Raw genomic sequence first — 14,052 nt, 5'->3', positions numbered from 1 at the left:
GCACATCACAGATTATTAAATAGCCCTCTGATTCACCTGAATACACAGGATTAACCTGTGGATTTAATCAAGTAGGGCTAGATTAAAACCATTAATGTGAAATATTATACCATCAAAAGTATTCATTTAGAAAATGAAATGCTACCTTTTGTTATGCTATTTTCAGACCAAAACAAAATAGACAGCTAATAAAAATATGCTTTTTGGTTGTTAATAGATTGACTACAGTATCCCTGTACCATCATTTTCTCCAAATGAGAGACTTAGATTAATATTCTATTGATCAAAATTGCTTTTCAAATATAATCCATGTACATGGAATTACAAAATATAGACATGGAAAAATAGTTTAAATCAGTCAGACTTTTTTTTTTTTTGCTTAGGAACTTTTAACATAGTTCTGTTTCTGTACATAGCCAGAAACCTTAAACTAGTCCTTAATTATTTCTTTTATCTCCTTAACAGTATCAGTGACTAACTGTTGTGAATTTTGCTTCTGTAACATTTTTCTTATCCATTTTTGCTCATCATCCTTGCTTCTCGTTCCTTAGTTCAGCTAGTTGTCATTTTTAGCTTGGACAGTTGCAGCGGGCTTCTGACTGGTTAGTCTTCCTGTCTCTAATCTAAACTCTTCCTGTCTCTAATCTAAACTCTTCCTATATCCCTTTCACAGTACTATTGGAAGAATCTTTTTTAAATAGTAAATGTGATTACCATGTGCTTGAGGCTGTTTAATGGGTTTCTATTGTATTTACTGGGTATAAATTCTAAGTTCATTAGCCTGGCCTGGGAGGTCCTCCATTGTTTAAAACCACTTTTCCATTCTCTTCTTGCCAAAAATTGTCTCTTGCTATCTCTCTTTCCAATCACCCTGCACTCCAACCTACAGAAGCACTTTTGCTTGTCCCCCAGGGAACTTTGCTGTAACCCTGTCTCTTTCTCCACAGTGCTTCCTGGAATACCATTCTTAATTTGTCTTCTTGGCGAATATCTCTTTATCTTTGAAAATTACAGTTAAGGGTCACTTCCTTCATAAAGCATTTTTTTCAATAACTTATGTAGAATTGAATTTTGTGTTTATTCTTCTCGCAGGGTGTTTGGACATTATTCCTCCAATCAGATTCTTCTGAAGAATTAAGCAATCCATTTTGTGAATATTCTTCTGTTACAGTGCTTAGGATATATCATTTCTCCCATTATCAGAGTGTAAGCTCCTTATGAACAAGGACTGTATGTTTGTCCAATTCTTTAAATAAATGTGAAATATTTTATTCACCACCTAGCATCTTGCTTACTGTAGGTGCTCAAAATTATTTTTTGTTATTGGGATCATATTATTAATGTATTTCAAGTTTGCAGCACTTATTTTAATTTACACTTATAACCAAAGACTATACATTTTCTAAACATTTCAAAATAGGTGGATCATGGCATTCCTAAATAAATATTTAACTGGGGAGAAAAATATGGGCTAAAACAATCAAAATTTGGTTACAAGTCCATCTTACAAGTCATGAAAGTAATTTAAAATAGTATTTTCTATTTTTACTGTGCATCTCATCACCTGGAACACTTTTGAAATACTAAAGATTCTTTTTTATTTTTAATTTTTTTGTTTTTTGAGATGGAGTGTTACTGTGTCTCCCAGGATGGAGCGCAGTGGCAGGATCTCAGCTCACAGCAACCTCTGCCTCCCGTATTCAAGCGATTCTCGTGCCTCAGCCTTCCAAGTAGTTGGGGGCACATCACCACGCCCGGCTAATTTTTGCATTTTTAGTAGAGACGGGGTTTCAGCATGTTGGCCAGACTGGTCTCGAACTCTTGACCTCAAGAGATCCACCCGCCTCGGCCTCCCAAAGTGCTGGGATTACAGGGGTGAGCCACCGCACCTGGCAAAAAAACTATACAGATTCTTGAGTCCTGTTCAGAATCTCCTTTACTGGGCTAAGGTATCTGTATTTAAAACAAATCATTCAAAGATACTCTCTAGTAATTCTTATCCTGCCAGCTCCTCAAACAGCATTAGAAAAATCATTAATTTAAGAGAGCTAAGGTAATTTTGATGCACAATCAAGATCAGAAATTACATCTTCCAAAATTAAATTACACATAATTTAATTTAACAATAATTAAAACATCAACGTATTATTTTTAACATCCCTTTTTCAGGCATATAGCTAAACAACTACAAAGACAGAATTTGAAACCGAGAATTGCTCTTTCCTAAGCCTACCATTTTTCTTCTTTATTTTGCTACCCTCAGAAAATGATATGCTACTTTAAGGTATCAGAAGTAGCATGGTACTATTGTATCAGGAAATGTTACTAAAAATATTTTAATGAAAATGAAATATGCAAAATTATTCCAAAAAATGTATATTCTTGTTGCTTGATAATCCAACTTTAACTAATTTTAGCTGTTACAGCAGCGTGACAGTTGCCTGACCTCATGATTAAAGGGCAACTTTTAAGAAATATATAGAAACATCAGAACAGAAGTACTCTTAGAGTTTGAAAAATCTGGAATTAGTCTAATTAAATCATTTCAGCATGGTGAAATTCTTTTAATCAAAAATTAAAATGTTATTAAAGTCAAATTTTATAAATATTAAATTAAATTTTATTAAAATTAAACTAAAATTAAAATTTTAATTAATTCTAATTAAAAATTTTTAAATGAAATAATGAACTCCCTTTGGTTTTCCTCCTCTCATTTTAAAATCCATGTACCATGCACAGAGCACTCTATAACAAAAAAAGAAAAAATCCTATCTACATTTGGCTAATGTAAGTACTCCATGTAGGTTCTGGACTTTTCTCCCTTGTTGATCCATTCCCATCTCTAGAGTCCAGAGCATACAACCCTATACTTCTTTCACAGGCCTGATCACTGAAGGCCTCAAAAGACACCTGACTTTCCTTAATACCTGGTTATCACTGGTTACCAATTACAATGCAAATAGGCTGTTGTGGCTTGGGATGGATCAAAGGGTTGGACCATGCATCTTAACCAAGAAAAGAGGTAATGTCAAACGACTCATCTCATAAGAGGATTGGCTTTTTAATAAATGTATTTGTTTAGTTTGTTCATGTCTATGTCCATAGTTTCGAGAAATTCAGACAAGTAGATTACTGGAAAATGGCAGGCTCTTTTCCATTCTGCAAAAGCTTGGAGTTTATTTTCACAATGAAGGCTGAATTGTGGGGCCATGACTAAAAGACAAAAAGTTCTAAAACTCATGTAGAACCACCTATTATGCCCCCTCACAATAACCATGCCCTTTTCCTGCCTTTGCTGTTCTTTTTCTCCCAAACTGGTTTTTGCGTAACACCCCAAACAAGGCATTCCTGGGAAGATGGTGAAGTCTTAGCTGAGAATGAATTCTAAAATCCTTACCATGGCCTACTGTGCACTGAAAAAGTGTTTCCCTGTGAGATCGCAGTGACTCATCTCTCACTACTTCACTGTCTTACTGCTGCCACTGCTTTCTCTCTAACTTCCCTGCCGTTCATGAAATACATCAAGTCCGTGCCAGTCTCAGAGCACTGGCATTCCCGTTTCTGTGTCTCAAAGATACTTAGCTGAGATTTCTGCTTGGCTCCCTCCCTCATTGCATGCACTTCTCTGCTCAGATGCTACCCTCTTGAAGAGGCTTTTCTGAATACTCCATAAAACAGTACTCTGTGTCTACCAAAACTCTCTATCCGCGGAGCACTTTTCACCTCCTAACCAATTACATATTTTTTTGCCATTTATCTCTACCCACTGAAATTTGAGTTCCATGAAAGTAGAGATTATGTCTTTCTGATTCAGGTTTATTTGGTTTCTAAAACACTAACTGATGCACTAGAAATTGATAATGAATATATTAACCTAATTAATATATATGAATAAGAGAATTTCAGGTTACTAAATGCGTCAGTGGCTGATTTTTTAAAGTATAGGTTCTCCAACGTGTTATCGTGTGTGTGTGTGTGTGCGCGCGCGCGCGCGCATGCGTGTGTGTATCAGGTAGGGCCTGGCCCTGAAGCCCTTTATCCTCTTCCCCAACAAGCATTTACTCATTCCACTTTACACAATCACACACACATGCACACACTCACAGCTTGTATGTACTGCCAAAGTGACTGCTGCCAGACACCATACAGTTGGATACATTTAAGTCATTATTTACTTTATAGTCTGTAGTTTGAGATCTAACAATTCACTCTGCTTGAACTGATTCTGTAGCTCATCAGTGATGTTGCCAGTCAGCCATAGCATTTGGGCCTTGGATGATGCAGGTTTGCAAATACCCCAGAAAGTCTTCCAAAAGCATTATGGCATCTTTTGTAATTTATAACTTTCTTCCCAGTGCTATTGTAACCCCCTAGTGCATCAGTTGCAGATATTTCCATCCTAAGTTTGCAGAGTGACTCTATGTGCTAGATATTAAGATAAAAATTTGAACAGGACTGGGCGTGGTGGCTCATGTCTGTAATCCTAGTACTTTGGGAGGCTGGGGCAGATGAGGAATTCAAGACCAGCCTGGGCAACATGCCCAAAAGCCATCTCTGAAAAAAAAAAAAAGAAAGAAAGAAAGAAAATGAGCCAGGCATCATGGTGGTGTGTACCTGTGGTTACAGCTACTTTGGAAGCTGTGGTGGGAGGATCACCTGAGCCCAGGAAGTTGAGGATGCAGTGAGCTGTGATCATGACATTGCACTCCAGCCTGGGCATTAGAGTGAGACTTTGTCTCAAAAATAAATAAATAGTTAAAAATGAAATCGTTTATGTGACAAGGCACGATGTAGGTGGTGCTAGACAACCATGATAGTCAATCCTGACTTTGCTACTTGCTTAGTAGAGTTGTCTCACCACTAAGTTGCCTGACATTCTAGGACTTAGTTTCTTCTTCTGTAGAATGGAAATCATTCTGTAGAATGGGGATCTACGTAACAAAATTGTTGTTAAGGAATAATAATATATGTAAAGCACTGTTTGGCACAAGCCAAATGGCAATTATTTAACTAGACCTAACTTTCAATCACCACAAAGGAACTCAACTCAGTGCTAGAGTCATAGTGGGTGCTCAAGTACTATTTTTTGGGCGATCGAGTCTATCCTATTATACTCCTTGGAGACTCTACTATGTTTATCTCACTTAATAAATAGGACATGAAAAAGAACCCGTTATAGTAGGAATCACTTGGTGTTCATGAATTCACAGTAATCTTATCCTAAAATTTGAAAATTATAGTTTGTGTGTAGCTAAAACAAAAACAAAGACCAAAAACCTGCACTAGGAGGAGAATGAGAGTATTGTACTCAGTGTAATCTTTCTGTCTCCAGATAACACTTTAAATCTTAGGAAGGGGCAGATTTAAATCACAGCTAAGATGAATAATGACAGTCATTTTACTGAAAGAACTGTCAGACAAGGCGAACAACTTTTAATATGTCCAGATGCATACTTTTAATTTTTCGTGCCAACAGGCAAAGTTATTGGAAATGATCATCTAAACAATATTTTATGGAATTATGTGGTTATGAGGTAATAGTCACATGCACATACATATACCCACAAGTACTTCTGTCTATAGCGAATACTTTCCCAACTATATTTACTTGGAATATTGTATGCCCTTTCCTTGAGTCTATGTAAATATTGGTCAGAGTATACAGGAGAAGGGAAAAGATGGCAGAAGAGGAAAAATATTATCAGAAAAATCTATTGTGACTTACAGATTCAACAGATTTGACTTTATGCATCTGTTTTAAATAACTACAAAAACAAATTTTTTCTTTACAAATACGAATGTACACAGTCTTTTGTCATAGTTTAGAAATTTCTTTATCAGTAGTACAGAATTCAGACTCCCACTTCACCTTCCAGTGTAGTAGAAAAAACTATACTTTTTTTTTTTTTTTGATACAGAGCCTCGCTCTGTTGCCCAGGCTGGAGTGAAGTGGTGCGATCTCCGCTCACTGCACTCCCGGGTTCACGCCATTCTCGTGCCTCAACCTCCCGAGTGGCTGGGAGTACAGGCGCCCGCCATCATGCCCGGCTACTTTTTTTGTATTTTTAGTAGAGACAGGGTTTCACAGTGTTCGCCAGGATGGTCTCGATCGCCTGACTTCGTGATCCGCCCGCCTCGGCCTCCCAAAGTGCTGGGATTACAGGCGTGAGCCACCTTGCCTGGCCAAAAAACTCTATAATTTGGAGCTCAATTCTCAGCTCAGCCATTGATTAGCTGAATGACTTTTAGGGACTTTTTCTCATTTCTTGATTTACAAAATGAAAATGAAGATAGCTACCAGAAAAAAATCATTATTACAGATTACAAGTGTATCTACACACACATATATGTTCACTCACATTTACATTCACATGTATATCAATTTCATTCATGTATGTGTATATAAAGCCTTACATGCTAAGTTTCAATACGTTTATATTTAATGTAAAATATAACCACTGTATAACATACATTATAGATGTTTTTTCAAATAGTGTAAATACCAGCCTTTTCCAAAAGAGAAGAATAATGTTCACTATGTATTCTCTTTATTTCAGGCTTATGAAAAAATTGCTTACCTCCTCACCAATTTAGGTAAGTCCATTTTTCTTCACACTCCTTAGTCAGAAAATAACATATGGGTATGTCAATCTGTAGTTACTTTATATAATGTAGCATTTTAATAACTGCAATTATTTAAGTATTTACCAATAAAAAGGAGAGGGGTAGTACAGGAAGTTGGTCTATATTGAATAACAAGAGAGAGGCAATGCATGTACTTAACAAAATATTTTTACTAGAAATCAGCACACCTACTTCTTCCTACTTAGGAGTGCTTGCTTCTCCAACTTTTCAGTTCTTCGGGTTTTTCCTCAATATTTATTTTTTTATCAAAGTGTTATACTACATGTACATATTTTAAAATCCCAAACAGTATTAGGAGATTTACAATGAAAACCAATCCTTTACAGCATCACCCATTCCTAGTTTCTATGCCAAAGGAACTACTTTTTAACCCTTTTTTCTTTCTTTCTTTCTTTTTTTTTTTTTAATGGAGTCTTGCTCAATTGCCCAGGCTGGAGTGCAGTGGTGCCATCTCGGCTCACTGCAAGCTCCGCCTCCCGGCTTCACGCCATTCTCCTGCCTCAGCCTCCCGAGTAGCTGAGACTACAGGTGCCCGCCACCACGCCCGGCTAATTTTTTGTACTTTTTAGTAGAGACAGGGTTTCACCGTGTTAGTCAGGATGGTCTCGATCTCCTGACCTCGTGATCAACTGCCTCGGCCTCCCAAAATGCTGGGATTACAGGCGTGAGCCACCACGCCTGGCTACTTTTTAATGTTTTTATCTGCTTATTTTGTTATTTCCCACCATGTTTCCATGTAATATCCTTCTATTGCCATTATTGGATTTTATCTTTTGATAGCTATTGCCTTCCCATTATAAAAGTATGAATTATTAAGACTTAGGTCTTAATGTTCCCTGCAGTGCCCTGTCCCCCCACACTCCATCTTTCATTATCTGATAAACAGTTATTTCTCCTCCTTCTAGGGTGGATATATCAGCATTTTTAGCCAAATTAATCATTAGTCTTCCCCTCATTATGTCTCTATAACTATTTTCATACCTACAGCACGGTATATTCTATAATTGTGTATGTGTTTTGTACCATTTCTGTATTTTTTAAGCTAATAATGACCCCGTTTTTTGCTTTTTTTTAACATACTTTTCTTTCTTTATCCCAAAGGTTTTGCCAAGACTCTTAAATTTTCTCTGAATATATTAAAACACATCAAGTATTATACAAACTTGATTTTCTTCTTAGAGTTACCCTCTCAAGCTGTCTCCTCCAGACTAGATGGGTTATTTTCTAGGCTTGTAGCCAACTGCATCTAGACTTAACTTTCATAAGCACTCTGGGAATTCCTTTTATATTTTTCTATAATTTGGATACTATTTACTAAATCCTATGTCTTATTCCTTCTTGGCTCAATTCCTTATTTTGCTATTTGTAAGTAAGCTTCTTAAAACTTTGTGTATCTGAAAATGTCTCTATTCTAGCCTCAAACTTGATATCCAGTGTTCCTGGGTATGAAATTCTATGTTAGAAATACTGACCCCTTTGAATCTTGAAGGAACTTCATTTTCTCCTGGATTCCAGCATTGTTACCGAGAGCTCTGCTACCATTCCTATTTGCAATCCTGTGCAGAGGACCTGTTTTGATTTTTTTTTATTTGTTTATACTCTAGCATAATTTTGAATCTTTTCTCATTTTGAGATTTCACAATGATGTACTTTGGTGAAAACCTTTTATCATCTGTTATGCCGGATACTTAGTGCATCCCATCAATTATTGCTATCCACTGTGTCCTTTGGGAAGCAGACACTGAGATGGAGTTAGTAATACAAGAGATTTCTTAGGGGAAAACTCCTGAGGAAGGGAGCAGGACTGGATAAGAAGAGCCTCAGACAACAATGCGGATCTGATGGTTTTAACCAATCCAGTGGAGAGCTCTAGAACAAATATTTCAAATAAAGATTTAGAGGAATCCAACATTGGATATAATTGAGTATAATTGGCCAAGACCTAGTACCCCTGTCATTCTGAGTCACTGGTTGGTTGTTGCTTGGGAAGAGTAAGACCTGGGCCTAAAAGCTGAGGCATAGGATGAGGGTGGAAACAGCTGGAGGCTTGGAAACAGCTGGAGGCTGTCAACTGACTGTACTCCTTGCACCTGAACAGCAAGTTCTTACTGAGGGGAAATCCTAGCGGCAAACCTCCACTGCTGCCATAATCTGAAAACTCAGAAACTTCACTTCCAGGAAATTTTTGTATATTCTTTGTTAAATAATTTCCTTCTTTTAAAAATCTTTCTGCAACTCTTTACATTCAGATATTTCTTATGATATTCAATAGTTATTTTTTTCTTTCTTCATTTTCTATGATTTTTGTTGGGATTTCTTCGAGATAACCTCAACCTTATCTTCCAAGTATTCTTGTGAATATTTTATATTGGCTCATGCTTTACATTTTCTGGAGTTATTTCCTGTTCTCTGAATGTCCTTTTTCTATGTCATCCATTACCAGCCTCACAGATGCAGTGTCTTAAGTCGGCAACATAATGTAATTGTTAAGAGCATCGGCTCTACAGTGAGAATGCATGAGTTGAAATCTTTGCACCATAACTTACATTATCAGTAGTTGCACAGTAATAATCAATTATTTTATTCTCTTGGTTTCTCAAATTCTTTTTTTATATATGTATACAAGGAGATAGTGTCTGTGATCTGGAGCTAACATTGGAGAAACAATGTTGTGAAAGGGGAAAACAGCAGGCTTTGGAGCTGGATATAGCAATGAAATTTGGATTGCCCCATTATGACTGCGTAACTATCAGCAAGCTTTTTCCTCTCTCTGTTCTCTCTTCTTCTTCTCCACTCCTTCTCCTCTTCTTCCCACTCTTTCTCCTCCCTCTGCTTCTCCTTCTTCTTTACTTTTTGGGTCTTCGTTTCCTCACTGGTAAAATGACAATAATAATAGTTCCTATTTCACCGTTGTTGTATGTTGGCTGCCTGACACATGACAGGTGGTTCAATAAATAGCAGTGATCCAGTTCATTGTTCTTTCAACCCTTGAGCTGCATTTTCTTCAGTTGGGTAACGAAGCAGTAGCTCTGTTCCTTACATCCATTTGCTTTTAAAGTACACTATACCCAGGATTGAAGCAAATCTAAGGAGAATGATTTGGGGAAATCATAATTAATAGTAGGAAACAGAACAGTTATTTGTGCTAAGTACCAAGAAATGTCAAAGCTTTCACTTGATATTTGATTTTTTCCTCTATAACCCAGTGATGATTTATGTCTGTTGATTCATCATTTAACTAATAATGGACTATATTAGTTTAAATGAATAAAAATATTGATAGTTTGATTAAAATAATAGAATCTATGTTGTGTCTGTCTGTGTGTGTGTGTGTGTGCGTGCCTGACATTATATTCTGTTTAATTTTTGGCTGTGCTAATTTGTGCTTCAAAATACAAATGAAAAATTAAGTTTTTCTTCTCAGAAGAGGTCATATGCTATTTAAATAATTTTTTAAAACTTTCTGTTTCTTGATTTATTTTTTCCAAATATTTTCAAAAACCACAAAGCAAAAAAGATAAAGCTTAAATTCTATTACATTTGTTTTTTAACATGGGAAAAATTAAAAGCATTTACTTCAAAGTGATTTTTTTGAACTTTGGTTTCGTGATTGTTGAGAGTTAGATCAGGATGGCTGTTAGTTGTTCTTAATAATGAACTGTCTATGTTAAAGATAAATTGGGATTGGAAGGAACAAATTAAGCCAACTAATGAAAAGAGTTTTGACTTTGTCAAACAGAGGTCAAAAGTACCTCACAGTGTTACAGTCATAACACACAGTAACTTCTTGCTGTACACACTATTAATTCCAAGGAACAGAGAAATTAACAGTAAAAAGCAAGGACTAATTACGTTACTGGGTGACTGCGCTTTTCATCCATAACTAGCTTCATTAGGGAAAAAGTAAGAGATACTTTGGCCAGAAATACGTTATCCTAGAAATAGCACCTATATCCTTAGTGTTCAGGATTTGATTCCTCCTCTGAGTTAAAAGCCAATTCAAAATGATCCACAATGTGCTATATTTGTGAACGGCATGGTGTTGAAAAATAAAAGTTTTCTTCCTGACAACATAGACCCTAGGTTAAACCTTAAAGTTATCATCATTGCAGTAACTTCCATTGTTTCAGTTTTCTCTTGCCACATAGCCATTTACTCCAAACTTAGTAGCTCAGGACAACAACTTATTATTTTTAATGATCCTGCAATTTAGATTAGGCCCTGCTATGTGATTTTTTTCTCCTCCATGTGGTGTCTGCTGGGGCTGGTGTATAAGAGGGCCTCTTCAATCACGTCTGTTTCCTCATATGGAATTATTGGGATAGCTGGTGGCTTCCGCCTTCTTCTCCTCTATGTATCTCTACCTGCCTAGCTTGCTTATAGCAGTATAGTAGGACATCTTACATGTCAGCTGGCTTCCAGGAAGACAAGCCCCTATACACAAGTGCTTATCCAGCTTCTGCTTGCATTTTACTTGCATATCTAGTCTCGTCTTGGTGAAGGCAAGTCAGAATCAAGGTTGGAGGCAACTACACTAGGGTATGTATACTTGGAGGAGTGGTTCACTGTGGACGCAGGTTTAACTGCAACCAATGTAACAATCCTCCACTTCTAGCAAAATGCCTTTCTGCTGGGAACATTGTAATCTTCACCAGAATATGCAAAGCAACTGAGTAGCACTCAACATGTCTCCAACTTGGTATATAATCTTACTACCATTTAGAATGATTTCTCCCAGTAAAATCTTAGTAACCTTTTCTGATATCAGAGCTTGCCTCTGTGAAACCTTTGTTGACTTCTTGATCCTTCACTCTACAATGTTCCTTTAGCTGTTTGTGATTCCTTTCCTTACTGCATCTATTACATTATTCTGATTTATTTTCTATCTATCTATCTATCTATCTATCTATCTATCTATCTACTTTCTTTACCAGACTAAAAATTCTTACAGCCAAGAAATGAATGTACTTACTGCTGATTCTTTCAATCCTTAGGTACAAAGTTTGGCATGCATTCATTCATAAATATGTATGGAGGACCTAATATTTTAGACAACACGATAGGAAAACAGACCATTAGACTATCAAGATGCATTATTCCTTTAATAAACTGTTGAATTAAACCTGCTATTTTTTTTTTTTCTTTTGAGACAGAGTTTCACTCTTGTTGCCCAGACTGGAAGGCAATGGCGCAATCTCAGCTCACTGCAACCTGCACCTCCCAGGTTCAAGCAATTCTCTTGTCTCAGCCTCCTGAGTAGCTGTGATTACAGGTGCACACCACCACACCTGGCTAATTTTGTATTTTTAGTAGAGACAGGGTTTCTCCATGTTGGTCAGGCTGGTCTCGAACTGCCAACCTCAGGTGATCCACCCACCTTGGCCTCCCAAAGTGCTGGCATGAGCCACCGTACCAGGCCTAAATCTGCTATATTTTATCTAGGAATTTCCAATGAGATTTTAAGTAAAAATAGTTTGTAGATTTTTACTTGCCCTGTCTTTGAGGGGTTTTAGTGTCCGAAATTATGCAAATCTCACAAATAACAAGAAGATAGGTTCAGTCCCCATACCATAGCATCAAGTGTAGCTAGTATCAAGTGTAGCTAGTATCAAGTCTGTTCCAGTATGAATTAGCAGCCCAGTACACACTTGTCAGAAGAGTGGATGAAAAATTAATAATCATAAATATATAAAGAATGGCCCACAAATAAATGGTTGAATATAACATTTAGAGGTATGTGGTTCTCCTTATATAATTAAGAATTGTAAAAAACAGAATTTAAAACTTTAAGTTTCTTGACAATGTTTTAAAGTATTATTTGTCTTCACTGGCATTTCTCACAGGACAATTTGGAGCACTTTACGTCTTCAGTTTGGCTTCTCATAGAAGGGTCACTTTAGTTGGCCACATAGATTCCTTCATATTGTCACTTGACATTAATCAGGAAAACATGAACTTTCAGAGAAAGTCTTATTTTGGGGGGTTGAAGTCTATTACTAAATCCTATTTTAGGATATCCAAACTATCCAAACACTTTTCTTGTGTACCTGTAGCTTTTATTCTCACACAGTTTTATAAAAACCAGTTTATAAGGCATTTAGATAATTACATACTCTTTAGTTTGTTACAGGCCTAACCACTCCTTACTGTATTAAACCAAAACTCTCTCCCCCTAATTGTTAAGTTTTTGGGCCTTGAAGGCATTTAGTCTTATGCTACTAGACTTGGTCGAGATACAGTTTTATTTTCTTTTATTACATTGTTGAGTAAGGAATTTTGTGGTAAATTTAGAAATGAAAGTGGGTTATAGTGTCCTTGCATTGGCCTTGTTATGCTATGCTGTGTTAAGTCAATATTACATTAGTCTTACCAAGCAAGTTAAATTACTTTAATTATTTTATATTTTTCTGAAATATACAAAAGGCAAATTTGTTATTTAATTAGAGTTTCATAGAATCAACCCATGTGACTATCCAGGCATTATGTCATTCTGAGGTAGATGTTTACTTTTTTTTTTTTTTTAGTTAATGCACTGGTAATTAGTTTTTTGAAGAGTACCTACTTATTTCTGAGCCATTTTTTCAGAAGTCCTATTTGTGTAGGTAGTTGTTTATTATATATAAGTGTTTTGTCCGCTGAAAATTATTGATAGGATGTTTAGTAATGTTAATCTCTTCAGTGCAGTGTTTATACATCTTTTATTTGGGGTGGTAGACTCTTCTCTCTTTTCTTATAACTGGACTTCATAAATGTTAGTCAATATTACATGTTCAAGAATCATTCTATTTTATTGAAGATTTTAAAACATATTAGTGTTGATTTTTATTCTTTCATTTTACTTTATTTCTGTTTATTTTATTGTTCTTATAGCTTCTTTGAAGGAAAAACTAAAATATTTGTTTCTATATATGGCAATATTTATACATTAAAAATAAATAAAATAGTGAGAATCATGATCAATATAACAAATAGAGAAGAAAAGATAAAACAAATCATGAAACAAATTTTAAAAAGTGTGTTTGTATTTATTTCCAGATCTGTCTATCCATCCATCTTTCAATTATCTATAAGAATAATTGCCATTTGAAAACTGGGACACAGATTGAACTTCAAAAAATAAAATCCAGCTAGATGATAATGAAAAGAAACACAACTACATTTAAAAAGCTGAAAAATGACTGACACTCACGGAGTAAGAGCATATATCAAGAAAATAGTAACAATAAAATCAAATGTCACCAGGTTAATATTAGGGAAACTAGAGGGAAAGAGGAATACTTCATACTAGTAAATGAACTAACATATCAGTATGATAATCATGATCTCTATGCATTTTTAACAAGCTTTAAAATATAGATAGCAAAAAAAAAATGATAGAAAAGAACTGAAAAATCCATAGTCAAAACA

At 35.8% G+C, this 14,052-nt stretch overlaps 1 protein-coding gene across 2 annotated transcripts in view; it reads left to right on the top strand.

The window, feature by feature from the left end:
• ANO3 (anoctamin 3) overlaps positions 1-14,052 on the top strand; it is a 466,581-nt gene that overhangs the window by 420,589 nt on the left and 31,940 nt on the right. For both annotated transcript variants that reach the window (XM_008003915.3, XM_008003923.3), the window contains one exon: positions 6,558-6,594. In XM_008003915.3, coding sequence (XP_008002106.3) covers positions 6,558-6,594 — 37 coding nt within the window. The remainder of the gene's footprint in view (positions 1-6,557; positions 6,595-14,052) is intronic.

The sequence above is a fragment of the Chlorocebus sabaeus genome, chromosome 1, assembly GCF_047675955.1.
Source record: "Chlorocebus sabaeus isolate Y175 chromosome 1, mChlSab1.0.hap1, whole genome shotgun sequence".
NCBI classification, from domain to species: domain Eukaryota; kingdom Metazoa; phylum Chordata; class Mammalia; order Primates; family Cercopithecidae; genus Chlorocebus; species Chlorocebus sabaeus.
Note: the sequence above shows the minus strand (reverse complement) of the source record. Positions and strands in the feature narration are given on the sequence as shown.